The sequence below is a fragment of the Ranitomeya variabilis genome, chromosome 8, assembly GCF_051348905.1.
Source record: "Ranitomeya variabilis isolate aRanVar5 chromosome 8, aRanVar5.hap1, whole genome shotgun sequence".
Lineage (NCBI taxonomy): Eukaryota > Metazoa > Chordata > Amphibia > Anura > Dendrobatidae > Ranitomeya > Ranitomeya variabilis.
This window is the reverse complement of record NC_135239.1, coordinates 144,942,199-144,966,034: the sequence shown is the minus strand read 5'-3', so window position 1 is coordinate 144,966,034 and position 23,836 is coordinate 144,942,199. Positions and strand designations below refer to the sequence as shown.

Genomic DNA, 23,836 nt, shown 5'->3' with positions numbered 1-23,836 from the left:
CACATACCCTGAAGCGTCTTTGAGATACTCCTTTTGGTTATTAAAGGGCTACTTCAATCACTAATTTTGTAATTATTTCTCTTTCAAGAGTAAACACTGAGTTTGCAGGACATATGATGCACATTATGCATACTATCACTTAGAATGCATTCTGCATGTTTTGTGCACATGGTGCATTTTTTTCCGCGAAAAAAACGCATCGCGGTAAAAAAAGCAGCATGTTCATTAATTTTGCGGATTTTCCGCGTTTTTCCCGCAATTCTATGCATTTGGGAAAAAACGCACAAAAAACTTGTCAAAAATGCGAAAAAAAAAAGCATGTGGATTTCTGGCAGAAATGTCCGGTTTTTGTCAGGAAAATTTCTGCTAGAAATCCTGACATGTGCACATACCTTAAGAGCTGTAAAAGCTGGTCGTGCAAATAATGAGAATGGTACGCAGTCTTTCATAACAAGCTCTGAGCGGTTTTATAAGCATCTGATGTCATGGTTACATTAACTGTCACAAAATATCTTGTAACAGATGTTTGAGAAGCTCTTTCCTCCTTTGCATAGCGGGAAGTGCTGGGCACTGGTTTCTTGGTGTCACTGATCTTTCTCAGACATAGCTTTGAAAACTTCTGGGTGTAAGCGTTGTAAATGTCTTTTTAGATTGGAAGCTCTCATAGGAGCATTTTTATCTCTGCCTGAGTGTGTGCTGATCTTGAGCTCACAGCATTTTTTCATCTGTCATACATTGACAATACAAATATTTTTTTTATCTTGAGTTAAGTGGAATTCTCAAATACAGCCGACTTCATAGGCAGCTTTTTGGGCATTTTGTAATCATATAAATTCGCTCTCAACGTAATTTGGTTATATACATATATATACTCGTATACTGCTAAAAAAAAATAAAGGGAACACTTAAACAGAATATAACTCCAAGTAAATCAAACTTCTGTGAAATAACTGTCCACTTGGGAAGCAACACTGTTTGACAATGAATTTCACATGCTGTTGTACAAATGGAATAGACAACAGATGGAAATTATTGGCAATTATCAAGACACACTCAATAAAGGAGTGGATCTGCAGGTGGGGACCACAGACCACATCTCCGTACCAATGCGTTCTGGCTGATGTTTTAGTCATTTTTGAATGTTGGTTGTGCTTTCACACTCGTGGTAGCATGAGACGGACTCAACAACCCACACAAGTGGCTCAGGCAGTGCATCTCATCCAGGATGGCACATTGCGAGCTGTGGCACGAAGGTTTGCTGTGTCTGTCAGCGTAGTGTCCAGAGGGTGGAGCCGCTACCAGGAGACAGGCCATTACACCAGGAGACGTGGAGGGGGGCCGTAGGAGGGCAACAACCCAGCAGCAGGACAGCTACCTCAGCCTTTGTGCATGGAGGAGCACTGCCAGAGCCCTGCAAAATGACCTCCAGCAGGCCACAAATGTGCATGTCTGCACAAACGGTTAGAAACCGACTCCATGAGGATGGTCTGAGTGCCCGACGTCCACAGATGGGGGTTGTGCTCACAGACCAACACCGTGCAGGACGCTTGGCATTTGCCACAGAACACCAGGATTGGCAATTCGCCACTGGCGCCCTGTGCTCTTCGCAGATGAAAGCAGGTTCACACTGAGCACATGCGACAGAGTCTGGAGATGCCTTGGAGAGCGATCTGCTGCCTGCAACATCCTTCAGCATGACTGGTTTGGCAGTGGGTCAGTAATGGTGTGGGGTGTTATTTCTTTGGAGGGCCGTATAGCTCTCCATGTGCTCGCCAGAGGTAGCCTGACTGCCATTAGGTACAGAGATGAGATCCTTGGACCCCTTGTGAGACCATATGCTGGTGCGGTTGGCCCTGGGTTCCTCCTAATGCAGGACAATGCCAGACCTCATGTGGCTGGAGTGTCAGCAATTCCTGCAAGATGAATGCATTGAAGCTATGGACTGACCCGTCCATTCCCCAGACCTGAATCAGATTGAACACATCTGGGACATCATGTCTCGCACCATCCACCAACGTCACGTTGCACCACAGACTGTCCAGGAGTTGGCAGATGCTTTAGTCCAGGTCTGGGAGGAGATCCCTCAGGAGCCCATCCGCCGCCTCATCAGAAGCATGCCCAGGCGTTGTAGGGAGGTCATACAGGCATGTGGAGGCCACACACGCTACTGAGCATCATTTCCTTGTCTTGAGGCATTTCCACTGAAGTTGGATCAGCCTGTAACTTCATTTTCCACTTTGATTTTGAACATCATTCCAACTCCAGACCTCCATAGGATATTAGTTGTGATTTACATTGATGATTTTTTTTCTTCTCAACACATTCCCATATGTAATGAATAAAGATTTACACCTGGAATATTTCATTCAGTGATATCTAGGATGTGGGATTTTCTTGAGCAGTGTGTATATGTGTGTGTATATATGTGTAATATATAATTTAAAGATTTTTCTGTATTTTCATGACTATGAAAATTGTACATTCACACTGAAGGCATCAAAACTATGAATTAACACATTTGGAATTATATACTTAACAAAAAAGTGTGAAACAACTGAAAATGTCTTATATTCTAGGTTCTTTAAAGTAGCCACCTTTTGCTTTGATGACTGCTTTGCACACTCTTGGCATTCTCTTGATGAGCTTCAAGAGGTAGTCACCGGGAATGGTCTTCCAACAATCTTGAAGGAGTTCCCAGAGATGCTTAGCACTTGTTGGCCCTTTTGCCTTCACTCTGCGGTCCAGCTCACCCCAAACCATCTCGATTGGGTTCAGGTCTGGTGACTGGAGGCAAGGTCATCTGGCGTAGCACCCCATCACTCTCCTTCTTGGTCAAATGGCCCTTACACAGCCTGGAGGTGTGTTTGGGGTCACTGTTGTGTTGAAAAATAAATGATGGTCCAACTAAACGCAAACCGGTTGGAATAGCATGCCACTGCAAGATGCTGTGGTAGCCATGCTAGTTCAGTATGCCTTCAATTTTGAATAAATCTTTAACAGTGTCACCAGCAAAGCACCCACATACCATCACACATCCTCCATGCTTCACAGTGGGAACCAGGCATGTAGAGTGCATCTGTTCACCTTTTCTGCGTCGCACAAAGACACGGTGGTTGGAATCAAAGATCTCAAATTTGGACTCATCAGACCAAAGCACAGATTTCCATCCACTGGTCTAATGTCAATTCCTTGTGTTCTTTAGCCCAAACAAGTCTCTCCTGCTTGTTGCCTGTCCTTAGCAGTGGTTTCCTAGCAGCTATTTTACCATGAAGGCCTGCTGCACAAAGTCTCCTCTTAACAGTTGTTGTAGAGATGTGTCTGCTGCTAGAACTCTGAGTGGCATTGACCTGGTCTCTAATCTGAGCTGCTGTTAACCTGCAATTTCTGAGGCTGATGACTCGGATAAACTTATCCTCAGAAGCAGAGGTTACTCTTGGACTTGGACTTCTTTCCTGGGGCGGTCCTCATGAGAGCCAGTTTCTTTGTAGCGCTTGATGGTTTTTGCAACTGAACTTGGGGACAATTTCAAAGTTTTCCCAGTTTTTAGGGCTGACTGACCTTCATTTCTTCAAGTAATGATGGCCACTCGTTTTTCTTAACTTAGCTGCTTTTTTCTTGCCATAATACAAATTCTAACAGTCTATTCAGTAGGACTATCAGCTGTGTATCCACCAGACTTCTGCTCAACACAACTGTTGGTCCCAACCCCATTTAAAAGGCAAGAAATCCCACTTATTAAACCTGACAGGGCTCACCTGTGAAGTGAAAACCATTTCCGGTGACTACCTCTTGAAGCTCATCAAGAGTGTGCAAAGCAGTCGTCAAAGCAAAAGGTGGCTACTTTGAAGAACCTAGAATATAAGGCATAATTTCAGTTGTTTCACACTTTTTTGTTAAGTATATACAGGTATATGAAAAAGTTTGGGCACCCGTATTAATCTTAAGCTTAATGTTTTATAAATTATTTTTTTTTTTTTTGCAACAGCTATTTCAGTTTCATATATCTAATAACTGTTGGACACAGTAATGTTTCTGCCTTGAAATGAGGTTTATTGTACTAACAGAAAATGTGCAATCTGCATTCAAACAAAATTTGACAGGTGCATAAGTATGGGCACCTCACCAGAAAAGTGACATTAATATTTAGTAGATCCTCCTTTTGCAAAAATAACAGCCTCTAGTTGCTTCCTGTAGCTTTTAATGAGATCCTGGATGAAGGTATTTTTGACCATTCCTCTTTACAAAACAATTCCAGTTCAGTTAAGTTTGATGGTCGCCGAGCATGGACAGCCCTCTTCAAATGATCCCACAGATGTTCAATGATATTCAGGTCTGGGGACTGGGATGGCCATTCCAGAACAGTGTAATTGTTCCTCTGCATGAATGCCTGAGTAGATTTGGACCGGTGTTTTGGATCATTGTCTTGCTGAAAGATCCATCCCCTGCGTAACTTCAACTTTGTCACAGATTCATGAACATTATTGTCAAGAATCTGCTGATACTGAGAGGAATCCATGCGTCCCTCAACTTTAACAAGACTCCCGGTGCCGGCATTGGCCACACAGCCCCAAAGCATGATGGAACCTCAACCAAATTTTACTGTGGGTAGCAAGTGTTTTTCTTGGAATAACTGTTTTTTTTGCCGCCATGCATAACGCCTTTTTGTATGTCCAAACAACTCAATCTTGGTTTCATCAGTCCACAGGACCTTCTTCCAAAAAGAAATTGGCTCCTCCAAATGTGCTTTTGCATACCTCAGCCGACTGTTTGGGGCGTGCTTGCAGAAACTGCTTCTTTCGCATCACTCTCCCATACAGCTTCTCCTTGTGCAAAGTGCGTTGTATAGTTGATCGATGCACAGTGACACCATCTGCAGCAAGTTGATGCTGCAGCTCTCTGGAGGTGATCTGAGGATTGTCCTTGACTGATCTCACCATTCTTCTTCTCTGCCTTTCTGATGTTTTTCCTGGCCTGCCACTTCTGGCCTTAACAAGAACTGTACCTGTGTTCTTCCATTTCCTTACTATGTTCCTCACAGTGGAAATTGACAGGTTAAATCTCTGAGACAGCTTTTTGTATTCTTCCCCTGAACAACTATATTGAATAATCTTTGTTTTCAGATCATTTGACAGTTGTTTTGAGGAGCCCATGATGCCACTCTTCAGAGGAGATTCAAACAGGAGAACAACTTGCAAGTGGCCACTTTAAGTAGCTTTTCTCGTGATTGCATACACCTGGCTATGAAGTTCAAAGCTCAATGAGGTTACAAAACCAAAAAAAAGTGGTTTAGTAAGTCAGTAAAAAGTAGGTAGGAGTTTTTAAAACAAGAACATACGGGTGCCCATACTTATGCACCTGTCAAATTTTGTTTGAATGCTGATTGCACATTTTCTGTTAGTACAATAAACCTAATTTCAAGGCAGAAACATTACTGTGTCCAACAGTTATTAGATATATGAAACTGAAATAGCTGTTGCAAAAAAAAACAATTTTTATAAAACATTAAGCTTAAGATTAATAGGGGCGCACAAACTTTTTCATATAACTGTAATTCCACATGTGTTAAAGGGAACCTGTCACCCCCCCCCCCCCCAGGAGTTTGAAACTAAAAGAGCCATCTTGTGCAGCAGTAATGCTGCATTCTGACAAGGTGCTCTTTTAGTTCTGGGTGCTGTAACTGCAGAAATAGTCCGTTTTGTAATTTGTCAGAACATACCTTTCTTCAGTCAAGGAGGCAGGACTTTCCCCCCCGCTGCAGACGCCCTGCCTGTGAATCCCAGCCCCGCAATGTGAATAAATCAGAAGACACTGCGGGGCTGGGATTCACAGGCAGGGCGTCCGCACAGGCGCAGTCAGCTAGACTGTATGTGAGGACAGTCGGGCAGCGCTCACTGCGCCTGCACCAGGCAGGAGAGAAGAGCGCACGCGCCGGCTCATTTCAAAATAGCGCTGAGGAGGCGGCGCCCGGCGCCAAGAAGACTTGAGTGACGGCTGTGTGGCGTCTGCAGCAGGGGGAAAAGTCCTGCCTCCAGGACTGAAGAAAGGTATTTTCTGACAAATTACAAAATGGATTATTTCTGCAGTTACAGCACCCAGAACTAAAAGAGCCACCTTGTCAGAATGCAGCATTACTGCTGCACAAGGTGGCTCTTTTAGTTTCAAACGCCTGGGGGTGGTGACAGGTTCCCTTTAATTCATAGTTTTGATGCCTTCAGTGTGAATATACAATTTTCATAGTCATGAAAATACAAAAAAATCTTTAAATGAGGTGTGTCCAAACTTTTGGTCTGTACTGTATATATTACTGCAAGAATAGGGAATCGTGTATAATTTTGGATAGAAATAAAACAAATTTTGCATAAATCAATAGTACATATGACGAATAAAAAGTTTGTGATTTATGGTATTGCATAGCTTTACGCAGAACGTTCAGTCTCTGGCATTTCTCAGGATACAGCTCTACAGCTCATTAACCCCTTAATGACCTTGGGATTTTCCGTTTTTCCGTGTTTGTTTTTTGCTCCCCTTCTTCCCAGAGCCATAACTTTTTTATTTTTCCGTCAATATGGCCATGTGAGGGCTTATTTTTTGTGAAACAAGTTGTACTTTTGAACAACATCATTGGTTTTACCATGTAGTGTACTAGAAAACAGGAAAAAAATTCCAAGTGCGGTGAAATTGCAAAAAAAAGTGCAATCCCACACTTGTTTTTTGATTGGCTTTTTTTACTAGGTTCACTAAATGTTAAATCTGACCTGCCACTATGATTCTCCAGGTCAGTACGAGTTCATAGACACCAAACATGTCTAGGTTCTCTTTTATCGAAGTGGTGAAAAAAAATTCCAAACTTTGCAAAAAAATAAATAAATAAAATTGCGCCATTTTCCGATACCCGTAGCTTCTCCATTTTTCGTGATCTGGGGTCGGGTGAGGACTTATTTTTTGCGTGCTGTGCTGGCATTCTGGCGTTTTGAATTTTTTTCTCGCTACGATCAGGTTAATCCTTTTTTTTATTGATAGATCGGGCGATTCTGATTGCGGCGATACCAAATATGTGTAGGTTTGATTTTTTTTTTTTTTTTGATTGATTGATTTTGAATGGGGCGAAAGGCGGGTGATTTTAACTTTTATATTTTTTTTTATGTTTTTCACTTTTTTTTTTAACTTTTGCCATGCTTCAGTAGCCTCCATAGGAGGCTAGAAGCCGGCACAACGCGATCGGCTCTGCTACATAGCAGCGATCAGATCGCTGCTATGTAGCAGAAATGCAGGTGTGCTAGGAGCGCCGACCACAGGGTGGCGCTCACAGCAGGCCGGCATCAGTAACCATAGAGGTCTTAAGGACCTCTATGGTTACAATACAGAAGCATCGCTGACCCCCAATCATGTGACGGGGGTCAGCGATGCGCTCATTTCCAGCCGCCTGGCTGGAAGCGCCGGTTAAATGCCTCTGTCTGCGTTTGACAGCGGCATTTAACTAGTTAATAGCGGCGGGTGAATCGCGATTTCACCCGCCGCTATTGCGGGCACATGTCAGCTGTTCAAAACAACTGACATGTCCCGGTTTTGATGCGGGCTCACCGCTGGAGCCCTGCATCAAAGCGCGGTATCTGACCTCAGACGTACTATCCCGTCCGAGGTCGGGAAGAGGTTAAATATTTCACATCATGATGCTTCACAGTATATGAAGAGGGGGGGGAGTGAGGGAGCAAGTTTTGTGCTGAATCCTACCCAGAAAGAAACTGAAACTGCTAGCAGAGCTAATAACATGAAGAACATCAGATCAACTAACCTCCAAATGTGAGCTTTTCAGAGGCAAAGGAAAATAAAACATGAAGCATGCAGAGAAAACAGACTGGAGTATTGATTTATACACAGTTTATTTAAAGTTTAGATATGCTTTAAGAGGTAATTGCCTTAATCCTGTTTTCCTAGCAGTTCTTGAGATGAGTGCAGGGCTGCAGGCATTCCTGATCAGAGCCTTTTTGTTCTGATCTGTAGAGGAAGAGCTTTACTACTCAGCATGTACATAAAGTGCAGCACAGATTCATCTCCGCTAAAAGACGAGAACCTTAGATGATGAATAGAGCAGATATTTATAGGATATTTCATAACTTTCCCAAATTCTTATGAAAAGATATTCAGCACATACTGCATTTAAATACTGTACCCAATTTATTATTTGATTCTGACTCCACCAAAATGGACACATTCTGACTCCACAGCCCTGCTAGTATTCACAATGAGTGTAAAGAGTAGTTGCACTTTTTCCATTCTGTTATCCTTTGTGTGGTGCCTTTGTCATCACATGGCGCCACATCGGCGTGAGCTCCTCTAGGCTGACACCTGTTATTACCATTTCCAACCCCTAGATTATCACCATTATCTGGATATATCCCTCACAGATCTACACTGCATATAAGAGTTTTTTGAAATTGGGTTTGTGACTTGATGAATGGGATACTGGAGTCAAACAAGATATTTGTATTGTGTTTATTTATTGTCAGTCTGTGATAATAGGTTAAATCATTCATGTGGCTGTTTTCTGACAGCATTGCGGTGTGCCTGCTGACCTTTAAATTCTGTTTGTGAGAGTACTTATTTCTATATGTATTGTTTGGCAACACTTCTGCAATAAGCATCTAATACTCCTACCCCGAGTGCGATTGTCTCCCCCTTTTTAATTTTGTTGTGAAGTTTGCTAGACGGGAGCCATAGTTGGACAACCTGTCTTCCCTGGCATGTTCATAGAGGTTATAGTGGTGGGCAGAACTACCATGGATATTCACGAGAAGTATAAAGAATTGCAGCACTCACCCGATCCCTGGTGGTATATTTCTTTATTCCATTACATGGATAACGTTATAAGGTGCAGATAGCAGGGGAGATTAACAGGTGAGACAGGAGACCTGACGGAATATGGCTGTTTCACTACTTCTTTGTGCTTCTACGGGTCCATAATTAGGCTGTAGTCCTTCAGGTCTCCTGTCTCACCTGTTAATCTCCCTTGCCACGTATACACTGCACCTTATGATGTTATCCATGTGATGGAATTAAGAAATCTACCACCAAGGATCGGGTGACTGCTACAATTCTTTATACTTCTCGTGTTTTTTTAATAAACGCTATGACCATGCACCACCTTGAATTGATCCATTGAAGAGTTACAAGAGGTGTTCCACAGAAACTTAAAGGGAACCTGTCACCCCCAAAATCGAAGGTGAGCTAAGCCCACCGGCATCAGGGGCTTATCTACAGAATTCTGTAATGCTGTAGATAAGCCCCCGATGTATCCTGAAACATGAGAAAAAGAGGTTAGGTTATACTCACCCAGGGGCGGTTTCGGTCCGGTTCTGGTCCGATGGGCATCGTGGTCCGGTCCGGGGCCTCCCATCTTCTTACGATGACGTCCTCTTCTTGTCTTCATGCTCCGGCGCAGGCGTACTTTGTCTGCCCTGATGAGGGCAGAGCAAAGTACTGCAATGCGCAGGTGTCTGGAAAGGTCAGAGAGGCCCAGCACCTGCACCTTACAGTACTTTGCTCTGCCCTCAACAGGGCAGACAAAGTACACCTGCGCAGGAGCCGCAACAGGAAGAAAAGAAGAGGACATCATCGTAAGAAGATGGGAGGCCCCGGACCGCGACGCCCATCGGATCGGACCGCCCCTGGGTGAGTAGAATCTAACCTCTTTCTCATCTTTCAGGTAACATCGGGGGCTTATCTACAGCATTACAGAATGCTGTAGATAAGCCCCTGATGCTGGTGGGCTTAGCTCACCTTCAATTTTGGGGGTGACAGGTTCCCTTTAAAAGCTACACAATTGATGCCTGAAAGTTTGTTTGCTAGACTACCATGGATAAGTCTGGGTGCATTTGTGAAAGTAGCCTGATCATTACCCAAGTGGCCAAAGCATTTCCATGTCAGGAGTTTGCATAGTGGTTATGTTTGGATGGGCTCCTTCACAGGAGCCCTGGTTTAAAGGAAGCTACCAGCAATGTTGCCCTAACTGAGGCCAGCTGGACTAAGTGGTAAGTCTGATGACTGTGCTGCTGAGCTTCAGGAAAAATAAAGCATTATCACTTGCTTGTGTGTAATTTATGGGTCCCAGACAGGCCCATGGGTACAATTGGCAGGGCTTTCGCTAAACAAAAATATCAGTAAATCATGTTGCGTCTGAATTCTCCTTTCTCATATTCTGCATCTGTAGCATTTTTCCCTGCTTTCCTGCTTTTATACAATTAGCGTATTATTATTATGCTTAGAACCACAGGAGTAACTTTCAGATGCACTGGGTGGTTGCCGCATGAGCAACCAGGCTAAAATGTGTGAGGATGCATGAAATGCTTGGTGTGCTGGTATCTAAAGTTAGGCAAGGTGTAAGTGTCTTCCAGGTGTGGCACCAGAATTGGGAGTGGTTTGTTTTTGTTAGGCTACGTTCACATTTGCGTTCTTGGGCGCAGCGTCGGCGATGCGACGCAACCAACAACGCATGTACACAACGCAGCGTTTTGCGCCGCATGCGTTTTCATAAGATCCTACAGATCGGGACTTTCGGCGCAGGGAAAACGCTACAAGTAGCGTCCCCTGCGCCCTGTCTTGTGCGTCTATATGACGCATGCGTCGTAAAATGCAGTACAACGCATACCGGCGCATGTCCATGTTCCCCCCATGTTAAAGATAGGGGCGCATGACGCATGCATCGGTATGCGTCGACGACGCTGCGCCCAACAACGCAAATGTGAACGTAGCCTAACTTTGCTCTTTGTGACATTTCTATCCTTTTCTAAAAGATTGATGTAAGCTTTGCTATAAGAAAAGTAACTAATAATCTCATAAGTCTGCTCTACTTTACATTTTAGGCTAAAATCCCCCCATCTAATGATCCGTTTAATGATGAAGAACGTGAAAGGCTTGAAGTAGAAAGAATGGCAAAAAAATTTGAAGCGAAATATGTAAGTAGTTTTTTTATTGTATATTGGTGAAGGGGGAAAGGTTTACATCTGAAGTTTGTGTGCACTTTGTGGCAGCTGCATTGAATGTTATATATTAATTATGCAGTCTACAATCGTAGGTTTATGTCCCCTATGGGGATTAATAAAGTGAAAAATGTGAACAATAAAAAAAACCCTTTAAATTAGTCCCCTTTTCCCTCATTAAAAATAAATATAAACAATATGCTTGTGAGGTTGCTGTGTCCGTAAAAGTCCCATCTATAAAAATCGAAAATTAATCCATAAAGTGAATAAAATTAAAACTCCAGAATTTTTTTTTTTTTTTTTTAGAGATGCTACAAGATCACAAACATGCAACAGGAAGTGTTCATAGTGTCATATCTACACCAAAAATGGTATCAATAAAAACGTCAGCTTGCCATGCAAGAAACAAGCCCTTGTACAGTTATAGTTACTGAAATCTCAGAAATTGGCCACACAAGCAAAATTTATACACTTTGTAAAATTTTCTTAATTTTGTTTCAACACTGCATATTGGGTATCGCCATAATCGTACTGGCCTAGAGAATCACCTTGCCAGGTCACTGTTTTTATGGCTTTCATTGTGTGGGGAAAAAAATTCCCAAAAAACAATTGCAGAATTGTGTGGGGTTTTTTTTCCAGCAAATGTCATTTTTGTGTTCTCAGTACCTTGCATGGAAAATGGATATTGTCATTCAAACCTACAACTAGTCGTACAAAAAAACAAGCCCTCATACAGCTTTGGTGACTTAATAAGTAATAAGTTATGGGTTTTGGAGAAGGGTGTAGAGGGGCGCAAAAATGGAGATTCACCATGTTGCAAAGGGTTTAAAAAGCTAAAATTGTGTAACCATAAAGCTGTAAAAATCATGTATATAGTTAAAAAGTTATAGCGTTTAGCAGACGCTAACTCAATTAGGACCAAAATACGTTAAACTGAAACTAGTCAAAATAGGACCCTTCACCAGGTCAGGTGGCCCATATTTGTGCTGTACTATTTATTTACTAAAGGGGCGGTCTTCACAGGGTAATAATGCAGCGAAGCCTAAAGGCACGCCCACCGATAATCCTGTAATCCACGCCCCTTATACAGACCATAAAAATTAGCGCCAATAATTCAACAGTATGGCAGATTTAAAAGAAAAAAACGAATACTCAGGAGCGATGGAAATAAAATAAAAGTGAAAGTTGAACACTTTGACCTGGTGACATGTACTCTTTAAATTTCTCAGATTGACCAGATTGACAAGTCCCTGTCTACACTACAAAGCTGATGGGTAAACTACTAAAGACTCCCATACACATTTCACCTGCTGATTTCGATGGGTTTGGAGAATGGTCTAATGTGTATCGGGTCACTGTCCGACTCCAGGTCAGGAGAGATCTCAGACTGGCAACTGTAATGTTTTCCTTGAGATACGCCACCATACAATGTGTCAGTTGGCGGCTTTCTCATAGAGAACACAGGAGCGCTTGGCCGAGCGAGCATTCCTGTGTATGGGAGTATGGACTGGTCAGCATCGTTCGGATGACACCCTTCTGATGTATGGCAGAAAAGCAGCCATTCATTATGATGCCTTTAGTTTCGTTATAAGATCTGAAATCTTTTAAGCCCTTTTTTTATGGACCATTCAGGGTAAAAGAAATCGCTTCTATGTTTTTCAACTCTAGTTCTAAAAAGTCATGTTTTATATATTTTGAAATGAAAAAAGACAAGAGGATGCAATCACATGGTTAAAAGGACAAAGGGACTCTGTCAGCAGAGAATGACTGTTCATACAAAGTACCGCCTCTTGGTGCCTCATGGTGTAGCCAGACACTTAATTACTGGTGTTGAGAGCACGTGCTCGGATAAGGTGTTATATGAGCACGCTTGTGTGCTAACTGAGTATCGTCGGCGTGCTCCAATAATGTTTGAGCCGTCATGGCTGCATGTCTCGCGGCTGTCCTGTTGGTTGGGCAATACCAGCATGTGTTGTGGCTGTCGAGCATCTGTGAGACATGCAGCCGCGGCAATTCGAGCACACCGAAGATACTCTGTCAGCACACAAGCGTGCTCTGATGACACCTTACCCAAGCACATTCGCTCATCACAATTAATTACACCTTAACACCTACTTGTTTTTCCTCAAGCTGCCTCCCTTCCCTTTTCTTTGACAGCACTGGCTTTATAGAGCTAGAGAAGGACGGAGTTAGATGGGAAAACAAGTATGCTTATTTAAATGTTTGGCCACGTCATGATGCACCGAGAGCCTGTACTTGGTTTGAACAGTACTGAAGGTGGCAAAACCATGAAGGAACACATATGAGAAAAAGGCATAAAGAAATAAGCGTGAAACAAACCAGAATGTGTTAAACCTTATATTCCTCAGTGTACTCTCTCCCCGTTTACTCTGACAACAGCTTTACATCCCCTTGGTATTCCCTCAAGTAGTTTCATCAGGCATTCATATGGAATGACTTTAACAGTCTTGAAGGAGTTGCCAGATGTACTGAGCACTTGTTGGCTACTTTACCTTAATTCTGCAGTCCAGCTCATTCCAAAGCAACTCGGTTTTTGTTAAAACTCCATGCTTCCCCATGTTGGTCACACAGCCCTTACACAGCCTGCAGGTATGTTTTGGGTCATTGTCTCATTGCAACATACAGTTATGACTACAAGTGTTGGCACCCTTAAAATTATTGCAGAAAACAAAGTATTTCTCCCAGACAATTATTGCAATTGCTCATGTTTTGTTATACACCTGTTTATTTCCTTTGTCTTGGAACAACACAAAAAAAAGAATAAGGCTGGTTTCACATTTGCGGATGAGGTGCTGCGGGGGGCTTCACGAAAATGCAACTCGTTGCATTTGGCGCAGGTCGCCGCACCGACAAATCGACTCATGCGGTGGCATCTGCATACATCGTCATGGCCTGCATACCGAATGGTAAATATAGGGTACGCATGCCGGCGTAGGCGGAGCTGACCGGAAGAGGTTGCAGCGGTGGGCGGAGCTTCACAGAGGACGTATGCAGCCCTCCACAGCACCTCCATCCGCAAATGTGAAACCAGCCTTAAAGAGGCAAATTGAACTTAATGTCATATACAAGCCAAAAATGGTCTGCATGTGATTCTTGTTCAAACTCGCCTGTGGCAAATAACAGGTGTGAGCAACATGAAAATCGCACCTGAAATTAAAAAGGGGAAAAGTTGACTCCATATTTGCATTGTGTGTGCCGCACTAGGCATGGAGAACAGAAATAGAGAACTGTCTGAGGACTTGAGAACCAAAATTGTTGAACAATATCAACAATCCCAAGGTTACAAGTCCATCTCAAGGGATCTTGATGTTCCTTTGTCCATGGTGTGCAACTTAATCAAGACACTTACAACCCATAGCACTGTAGCTAATCTCGCTGGACGTGTATGGCAGAGAAGAATTGTTGAAAAGTTGCAATGCAGGAAAGTCCGGATGGTGGATTACCAGATCAGGGTGCATCAGTGTCAGTGTGAATTTTCCGTCAACATTTGAATGAAATGAAATGCTATGCTATGGCAGGGAGACCCAGGAGGACCCCACTGCTGACAAAAAAAAAAAGAACTAGACTGGTTTGCCAAAATGTAAATAAGTAAGCCAAAATTGTTTTGTGAAAACCTCTTGTTGACATATGAGACCAAGATAGAGCTGTTTGGTAAAGCACATCATTCTACTGTTTACCATAAACGGGGTGAGGGCTACAAAGAAAAGAACACAGTACCTACAGTCAAATATGGTGGTTGTTTTGCTGTCTCGGCACTGGGTGCCTTGACTGTGTGCAAGGCATCATGAAATCCGAAGATTACTAAAGACTTCTGGGTTGCAAGTAGCACACAGTGTCAGAAAGCTGGGTTTGCATCCTAGGTCATGGGTCTTCCAGCAGGAGAATGACCCCATACAACATACTTCAAGAAACACCCAGAAATGGATGAGAAGTGGCCAGTAATGAGTCTGGATCTAAATCCCTTTGGAAAGATCTTAACCCCTTAATGACAGCCAATGTCTTTTTACTGACCTGCGCTATAAGAGAATAGCATCCCCATACAGGTGACAGTCCAGCAGCTGTCGGCTGTACACTATAGCTGACAACTTGTTGCATTAGCCATGATCAGTGCAGTGTTTGCACTGTCCATATCTGTTTAATATCTGCTGTCAATAGTGGCTACATCATATCAATGATTAACAGAGTGTGGCTTCTCCCTCTTTATCCCTTTCGGCACCCTGAGATCATGACTGTGTGGTCCTGATGTTGGCCATGGCAACTCACAACCAAATATCGGCCTTAGTGTATGTGCACACGTTGCGGATTTTGCAGCAGTTGTCCCTGAGTTTACAGTACCATGTAAACCTATGGAAAACAAAATCCGCAGTGCACATGCTGCGAAAAAAAACACGTGGAAACGTATCGTTGTTTATTCCGCAGCATGTCATTTCTTTGTGCGGATTCCGCAGTGGTTTACACCTGCTCCATAATAGGAATCCGCAGGTGGAATCCGCACAAAATCCGCAAACGAATCGCGGTAAATCTGCAGGAAATCTGCAGTGCTGGTTACCTGATGATTTACCAAAATCAGTCCGGAAAAATCCTCAGAGTAATCTGCAACGTGTGCACGTGGCCTTAGTGTGCCGGCTTTAGTGGCCTGTTCAGAAGTTAACAACATTTAGGTAGTAAATATACACTTTTTCATTCCTGTCATGTCTCTTTGCATTAATTCCTGAAAAGTACCTGAAGGGTTAATAAACTACATGACAGCAGCTTTCAATATGTCAGGGGGTAATATTTTTAAAATGGTATCCCTTTTGGGGGTTTTCCAATATAATAGGACCCCCAAAGTCACTTCAAACCTGGATAGTTCCCCCAAAAATTTTTTTGCATTTTCCTTGGAAAAATAAAAAATTGCTGCTACATTTTTAAACCTTCTAAAATGCTACCAAAGTAAAACAACATTTTACAAATAGTGCCGATTTAAAGCAGACACGAGGGAAATGTTTATTAATGTTTTGCTATGGTGTGTCAATCTGGATTAAATGGATAATCATTCAAAGCTTGAAAATTGCATTTTTTTTTCACATTTTTGTCAAATTTCTGATTTTTTTTAAAATAAATAAACACAAAAGATATCGACCTAAATGTACCATTATCATAAAGTATAATGTGTCATGAACAAACATTCTGTAAATCAATGGGATATATTGAAGCGTTCCACCACATAAAGTGGTCAGATTTTAAAAAATTTGGCCCGGTCACAAAGGGTTAAAGGGAATCTATCACCTCAAATTGGCGGGCTATGTAAATGCCCTGTGTCCGGTCCGATGGGCGGTATTTCGTCGTCTTTCGTCCTTCCCCGCTGTCAGCAATATTTTGGGGAATTTTGAGTAGGTGTCCTCCATAGTTCGCTCGTGCGCAATGCAATCTTAAAAGAAAAGAATGTCCAGCTTCACCGAATCCGTAAAAAAGAGTTTTCTTTATTCACATACTATTGAGCATAGAGGATACAGACTTCAGCACAAGCCATATGGGTAAGAATCTCAACGCGTTTCTGGAGACTAAGCTCCCTTAATCATGACATGTCATGATTAAGGGAGCTTAGTCTCCAGAAACGCGTTGAGATTCTTACCCATATGGCTTGTGCTGAAGTCTGTATCCTCTATGCTCAATAGTATGTGAATAAAGAAAACTCTTTTTTACGGATTCGGTGAAGCTGGACATTCTTTTCTTTTTGGACTCTATACGCCTGAACACAGCGGGTCCGTGCTCCCGAGGATTGGTTTATGCATCACGGGTGAGCTGGTTTATATTTCTTCTTGCAATGCAATCTTGCCTCGCGCACGCACAGTATGCTGAAAAGCACTACTGCGCATGCGCCGGTGCACTATGTCCCGGAACACAGCAAAATCTTTTAAAGTGGTTGTCTGGTCTAAAATAATAAGTCTGCAGTCATTCTGTGTGACTGCAGACTTATGAATATCCCCAGGGCATGCACTGTGCATTGCGAGGATTCGCCTGTTTCTGAGCCAGTAATGGTGGTGATTTATGCGATATGCATACTCCCGGGCAGACTAGTGGGTGTGGCCTTGCTCTATACACTTGTATACAGTGAGGTTGCTCAATACAAGTGTATGGATTGAGGCTGCGCATACTAGTCTGGTTGTGGCCGGGAGTATGCATATCGCATGAATCACCGCCGTTTCCAGCCCAGAAACAGGTGAATCCTCGCAATGCCCTGGGGATATTCATAAGTCTGCAGTCACACAGAATGACTGCAGACTTATCGTTTTAGACCGGGCAACCCCTTTAAAGTCACAGCAATTGAGTGACTTTTTAAATCAATAAGGGTTGGAGACCATGGACAAAAACTGCTAAATATAGTCGTGGTAGCTATATAATCTTAAAGCAGGAATACAACAAGGTTTTAATGTTAAAGTTGTCCACTACTTGGACAATTTCTTCTCATACCCCTTGCTTGGCAACCATAAAATAATAAAGCTTATACTGACCTCCCGTGCTTTCGCCATTTCCACGGTGTCTGCATTGGCTCTTATGTGATGTTGTGATGCGTGACAGCGTCACTGTCCCCACCTACTGTCAAATTGATCAGGAAGAGGAAGTCCAAGATCAGCTGCTGCAGCCCGGACTTCATCTTCATGTTCTATTTGTCCGAAGGCGGAGACAGTGACTCCACCTCTGAATGGACACCGGTGTCACAACCGCAGCACAGGAACCTCGGTGAGAGCGACTGTCGACACTGCGGGAATGGCGCTGGCACAGAAGGAGAGTCTAGGTTTTATTTTATGGGGGCCAAACATTTTGAACAAGGGGTTGTCCAAGTAGTGAACAACCCCATTTAAACATTATATATCGTTATTAACATCCACAACTCTGTCCATGTTAATATAGCAAGGGAATTGCATAAATAGGTGAATAGTTAATTTAGATGTATGCAATGATGCATGATGTCCATGTGGACCTGTTTCCCGGAAACATTTTACCTTCTACTGTTTACAACTGAAAGCACTTCAGACTTCTGAGCACGCTCCTTTGTATTACAATGAATAATGGCTGTAGGCGAGCAGACAATCTCCTTACTTTAGGCTACTTTCACACTTGCGTTGTGTGACGTACGTTGCAATCTGTCGTTTTGGGAAAAAAACGGATTCTGCAAATGTGCTTGCAGGATGCGTTTTTTTCCCCATACACTTGTATTAGCGACGGATCGCGACGATGCTTCGTGTTTTGGCGGACCGTCGGCACAAAAAAAGTTCCATGTAACTTTTTTGTGCGCGTTGCGTCCGCCATTTTCGACCGCGCATGCGCGGCTTAAACTCCGCCCCCTCCTCCCCGGACATTACAATGTGGCAGCGGATGCGTTGAAAAACTGCATCCGCTGCCCCCGTTGAGCATTTATTTGACAATGTCCGTCGGTACGTCGGGCCGACGCATGGCGACGGCCCCGTACCGACGGAAGTGTGAAAGTAGCCTTAGTTGTAATAGAGCTCATCACTGCATGGAGCTGTGTACAAATACCTGATGATTGCAAACCATTCTGAAGGCCAGTGATTCCACCGAAGAACTAGTGATGATGCATACGTGCTCATAGGAAGCCATTCCAGATGACAACCTGATGTAGAGAGAATGACAAGGGGGTGTATATTTGTGATCAGAGTGACAGGAGGGCCTTCGAGGAATTGGAAGATGTCACACGTTCTGGTTTGTTTCACACAGAGTTTGTTTACTCGTGTTTCCATGTGTTCCTTTGTAGTTTTGCGGACTTCAGTCTGAATCTGCAACGTGCACATTTTAATAAGAACAAGAAAGGCCATTGCTTGAACAGGTGTGTCCAAACGTCTGATGTGTACTGTAAGTTCCCCAAGATTTGCTTCAGAAAATATTAGTGTTACAGCAAGACAAAATTAAAACATTTGATTGAAAAAATAAATTCAAGCATACAATAACCGTGATATTTGCTCTATTGTAGCAGCAATCACAGTAGCTAGTCTTGCTCACTGACTCTTAAGCTGTGCTCCTAAAACAGTAACAATTAGAGATTAGAAAAAACTTTTTCTTTTTTTATTTATTTATTTTTTTTAACAGGGTGTGAAAAGTCACCGCCATCGAAAGGATCGTATGCAGGATCTGATTGACATGGGTTATGGCTATGACGAGACGGATCCTTTTATTGATAACTCTGAGGCAGTAAGTGTAGTTTTCTCAGTTGTAAAGTTGTGGTAAATAGGAAGAAAATAGGTAGATACCCCAGACTAAAATAAATTGGCAGGAACCATTGGCGCCCAAAAAAAAAAAAAAAAAAATGCCAAATAAGACAGCTAGTTGCCAAATTTAAATGCATATAGTAATGTTAACTTTTAAATGTTTTTGAAGTTTTGTTTTTATTTAAATGCCAGAAAGCAGGATATGGATTAAATAATAAATTAACTCAGTCAAACTGCTCACCTCCCTGTTATTCCTGAAATTCTGCCTCAGTAGTCATGTTGTCATTGCCGTGGACAATGTTTGGCTGCAGCGGTTACCTGAGAGTTGTCAAAACAATATCATTGCGTGGCTGACACAGTGGCAGTGAAGCATGATGGAGAAGTTAACAATATTTTTAAAGGGAATCTGTCACCACATTGTCACTGTGTGACCCGACCCAACAGGTGGTCGGTCAACGGACGGCACAACTCGCAAACAATGGGATGGAAAAGGTGAGAGGAAGGCCCTACCCATAGGGAATGGGGATGGTCACCACCTGAGCTCAAACCTAAGCCTGTCCCTGTACTGACCTAACGCCCTATGTGGGTCCTCTCCCCCCTTTCCCCACCACCGTCAGGATACCTCATCCCTTGTAGTCACCTATTACTGCCATGGCTAGTGCACTGGCCGGCAAGGAGCACCAAAGGGGGAAGGTGTGAAAAAAACACAACATTTTAGCTTATGAACACCGCAGCTAAGCTCCACACCACAGATAACAATGGCAGCTGGACGCCAATCCCCAGACGTGGCTGACACCAGAGAGCTGCTCCTTCTAGGCTGGTTTCCAGAAGGAAACTGGATCACCAACAGTCAGCTGATGCAGGGATTAACCCCCGATAGTTTGAAACTCTTTTTCTTTTGGACTAAGTGGAACCAGAGCTGCCACAAATCCAAAACGTGGATCGTGACATTACCCCCCTTTCAATGAGGGGCCTCTGGACCCTCAACACCGGACCTCACCAGAAAACGACACATGGTGAGGACGCCTCGATCCACCAGAGTTCTTCTGCAGTCACCTGACCCTCAGGTTTACGGCGAACACAGCCCGATGGAGGTTGCGATAACGTGAGCTCTGGAGGCGCCATAAATCTCCAGAGCGCTGACCTGTGGAATGAGTTTTGTATGCGCATTACTGGGGGGTAACTCCAGCTGTAAAGTCCCCGGGCTGAGAATGGCCGACACCTGATATGGACCGATCACCCTAGCACGCTTCCACCTGATATTTTTGGTGGACATCCACACATATTCGTTCACACAAACGTTCAGGTCCGGACCTGTATTTCCACGCATATGTTGGCCACAAGATGGTGAACTCTTTGAAGAAGCGACAATAGAGGCTCCCCCTGTGTCGCCAATCTCTTACCCCACTATGCACAGAGGGAACAACCACCCTCCCCCTAAGAGGACTCTGACATGCAGGGTTTACTTCTGGCGAGGGTTGAGTCTTGCCCCTACCCCCTGGCAGCACTTCTGCTTCCCCCCACCGGAGAAGGGGTAGGTTGCAGATAAACGGCCGAGATTGTAGCTCCCGGGCAGCAGTCCTTACATGACTGGTCTCAGCTAACTACTTCCCTGGACCTCCAATCTATGACCAGGTTGTGTCTTTTCAACCAAGGGAGGCCTAAGACAATGGGAGTTGGCATACCCTCCAAGACGTAGCACAACAGGGACTCTTCATGATCAGTCCCTATACGCAGGTGTATACCCTCTATGACTTGGATCACCGTCCCCTGGCTGAGTGGGAGTGAGTCAATGGCCTGAACGCTTGGGGATCTCGCTAGCGTCCTACCCCTCAGACCATGGGTTTGAACAAAGCAAGCATCCACCAAATTGAATCCCGCTACACTGTCCACAAGTAGCAGTACAGTCTGTTACCCTGCCAATCAACACTTCAGCAAGTATGGTACACTGAGACGAGAAGATGGAGGAAATATACACACCCTCGTCGCCTCCCTCCACACGACCAGGGGGACGCGGCTTTTGAGATGATGATGGTACTTTGGCGCGAGCTGGGCAGACATAGATAAAATGACCAGTCTGCCCACAGTAATAACATGCCCCCATACCATGACGAACGGCAGGCAACCCCTTTGAGATGACACTCCTCCAACCTGCATAGGTTTGTCCTTCTGCACCTCTGTGTCCTTCTCCCTAGAAAGGACAACAGGAGGCAGATTTGGTGTATGTCTCTCACTGAGGCGTCTATGCAACCGGATAGCAAGGGACATGGTCGGCTTCAAACGACCTAGGAGCAACGTACTGCACCAGAGTATCTTGTAGCCTAGGTGACAGACCCTGACAAAAATGGCTTCTAAGGGCAGGGTCATTTCACTGCGTGTCAGTGGCCCACCTCCTAAACTCTGAGCAATACTCTTCAGACGGCCGTCTCCCCTGTTTGACTTTACGGAGTCGAGGCTCAGCCAGGGACACTCCATCAGGATTCCCATAACCCAGCGGCAATGCTGTGAAAAACTCGTGTACCGACCGTAAAGATGGTGAACGGGTCGGCAGGGAGAAGGGCCAGGATTGAGGATAACCCTTAAGAAGGGAGACTATAATCCCCACACGCTGTTCCTCACTCCCTGAAGAACGAAGGCGAAGCCGGAAATACAGCTTGTAGGCTTTTTTTAAATGCAACAAACCTATTTCTCCCTCCAGAGAAACGGTCAGGGAAGAGATATTTTTGGTTCTGGTTGAGCCTGCAACTGAGCCAAGGCCCAGATCCCCGTCAGCTGCTGAAGCTGCTGCGTCACCTGACCCTGCAGCTCCTTAAGCTCATCAGTGAGGGTCTGGATCAGTTGAGTAAAAGCCTGCATTTGGGCTATGGCTCGCCGCAAAAAATGTGACTGTTGGTAATAATTTCACAGTGTGACCTGACCCAACAGGTGGTCATTCAACGGTCGGCACAACTCACAAACAAGGGGATGGAAAAGCTGACAGGAAGGCCCTACCCGTAGGGAATGGAGGATGGTCACCACCTGAGCTCAAACCTAAGCCTGTCCCTGCACACTCCTAACGCTCTATCTGTGTCCTTCCCCCTGCCACCCCAGGATACCTCGTCCGTAGTAGTCACCTATTACTGCCCTTGCTAGTGAACTGGCCGGCAGGGAGCATTAGCCTCACCTCTGCAGATAATATATACACATACACATACACACACACACACACACACACACACACACACACACACACACACACACACACACACACGTGTGACAAACGTGACAAACACCAAAGAGACAAGGTGAAAAAAAAACATCACACTTGGCTTATGAACACCGCAGCTAAGCTCCACACCACAGATAACGGCAACTGGACTCCAATCTCCAGACGTGGCTGACACCAGAGAGCTGCTCCTGCTAGGCTGGTCTCCAGAAGGAAAGTGCATCAGGCGACCTTTTAAAGGATGGTGGGAGTGGTCACCACCCACATCAGCTGGCCCAGGAGCACTGCAGTAACACCAGATTGGGGGGGGGGGGGGACTGACATTAACCCCCAATAGTCCAAAAGGAAAAAAAGTTTTAAACCAAGTGGAACCAGAGCTACCACAAATCCAAAAAATGGATCGTGACACACATTTGACCTATCTAGATTAGACAGCTGAGGAGAATGATCCCTGTGTCTCTCATAACAGGTGTGTTGTTGCTGAGAAATGATCTTCTCACGGTCTATAAATGACCTCTTCCAGGCTCCGGGGAGCATGATGCATCGAGATAAGTCTGCCTCTAGAGCAGCTTTTACATGAAGGAGGAGTTACCAGTGTGATGGCCACTCTGCTCTCCTGACCTCACTGCAGAGCTGTGTGTGGTTATACCTGACACATCTGCAGGTTCCGCTCAGCTTCCATCTCACAGGCAGACAGGGCTGCAATATTGTTACAATACAGCAGAGCTGAGAGAAGCAAAACTATGTTTGCAAGAAGACAAATTTAATTTCTCCTGTTTTGTTTACTTGTCTCGTTCTAGGAACGCCTCCTTAATATGAAATCAGCTCTGGAGGCAGAGTTATCTGCAGACACCATCCTCCCCGAGCCTGGAAGAGGCCATTTATATAAAGTGATATCCACAACAATACATCTGATATGACACACAGGGATCACTCTCCTCAGAAGTTTAGATCTTGTGTGTCCATATTATTAGTTTAGATAGGGCAAATGTGGTGACAGATTCCCTTATATGATCATCTGACTTTCTGGTTATTTAAAAATAATCTTTGAAACCCTTTTTTTTTTTTTTTTATTTTGTTTAAGTAATTTAGAACCACACCCTATAGTCACAATCTGTGTCATAATAAATTACATATCCACCTCCAGAGTGCCTGACCACACCAATGTAAGGTACACAGAACTTTCAAGCTCTTCTTCTTTTACAATGATTTGTACATCCAGAGTGAGGCGCCCCTCCCAAAAAAATATACACCGTGTCATGACCTAACATACACATCCAGACCCCCATAGCATAATCCCTTCCTACGTCCCCTCACCACCTCCCGTAGTAGGGATAGCCAGTGTCCTATCCCTGACAGTGTCATCTGCTGTTTGTGGCCTTCCATGCCCCTCCACATACACGGCTGCTTGTCTGCTGATGTGTACA

At 44.1% G+C, this 23,836-nt stretch overlaps 1 protein-coding gene across 3 annotated transcripts in view; it reads left to right on the top strand.

Annotated features, from left to right (window-relative positions):
• The window catches only part of UBN2 (ubinuclein 2), a 155,057-nt gene that overhangs the window by 25,936 nt on the left and 105,285 nt on the right, over window positions 1-23,836 (top strand). For 2 of the 3 annotated variants that reach the window (XM_077275884.1, XM_077275886.1), the window contains exons 2-3: window positions 10,860-10,952; window positions 19,086-19,187. In XM_077275884.1, the coding sequence (XP_077131999.1) occupies window positions 10,860-10,952; window positions 19,086-19,187 (195 nt within the window). The remainder of the gene's footprint in view (window positions 1-10,859; window positions 10,953-19,085; window positions 19,188-23,836) is intronic. The other variant, XM_077275887.1, reaches the window with a different exon arrangement.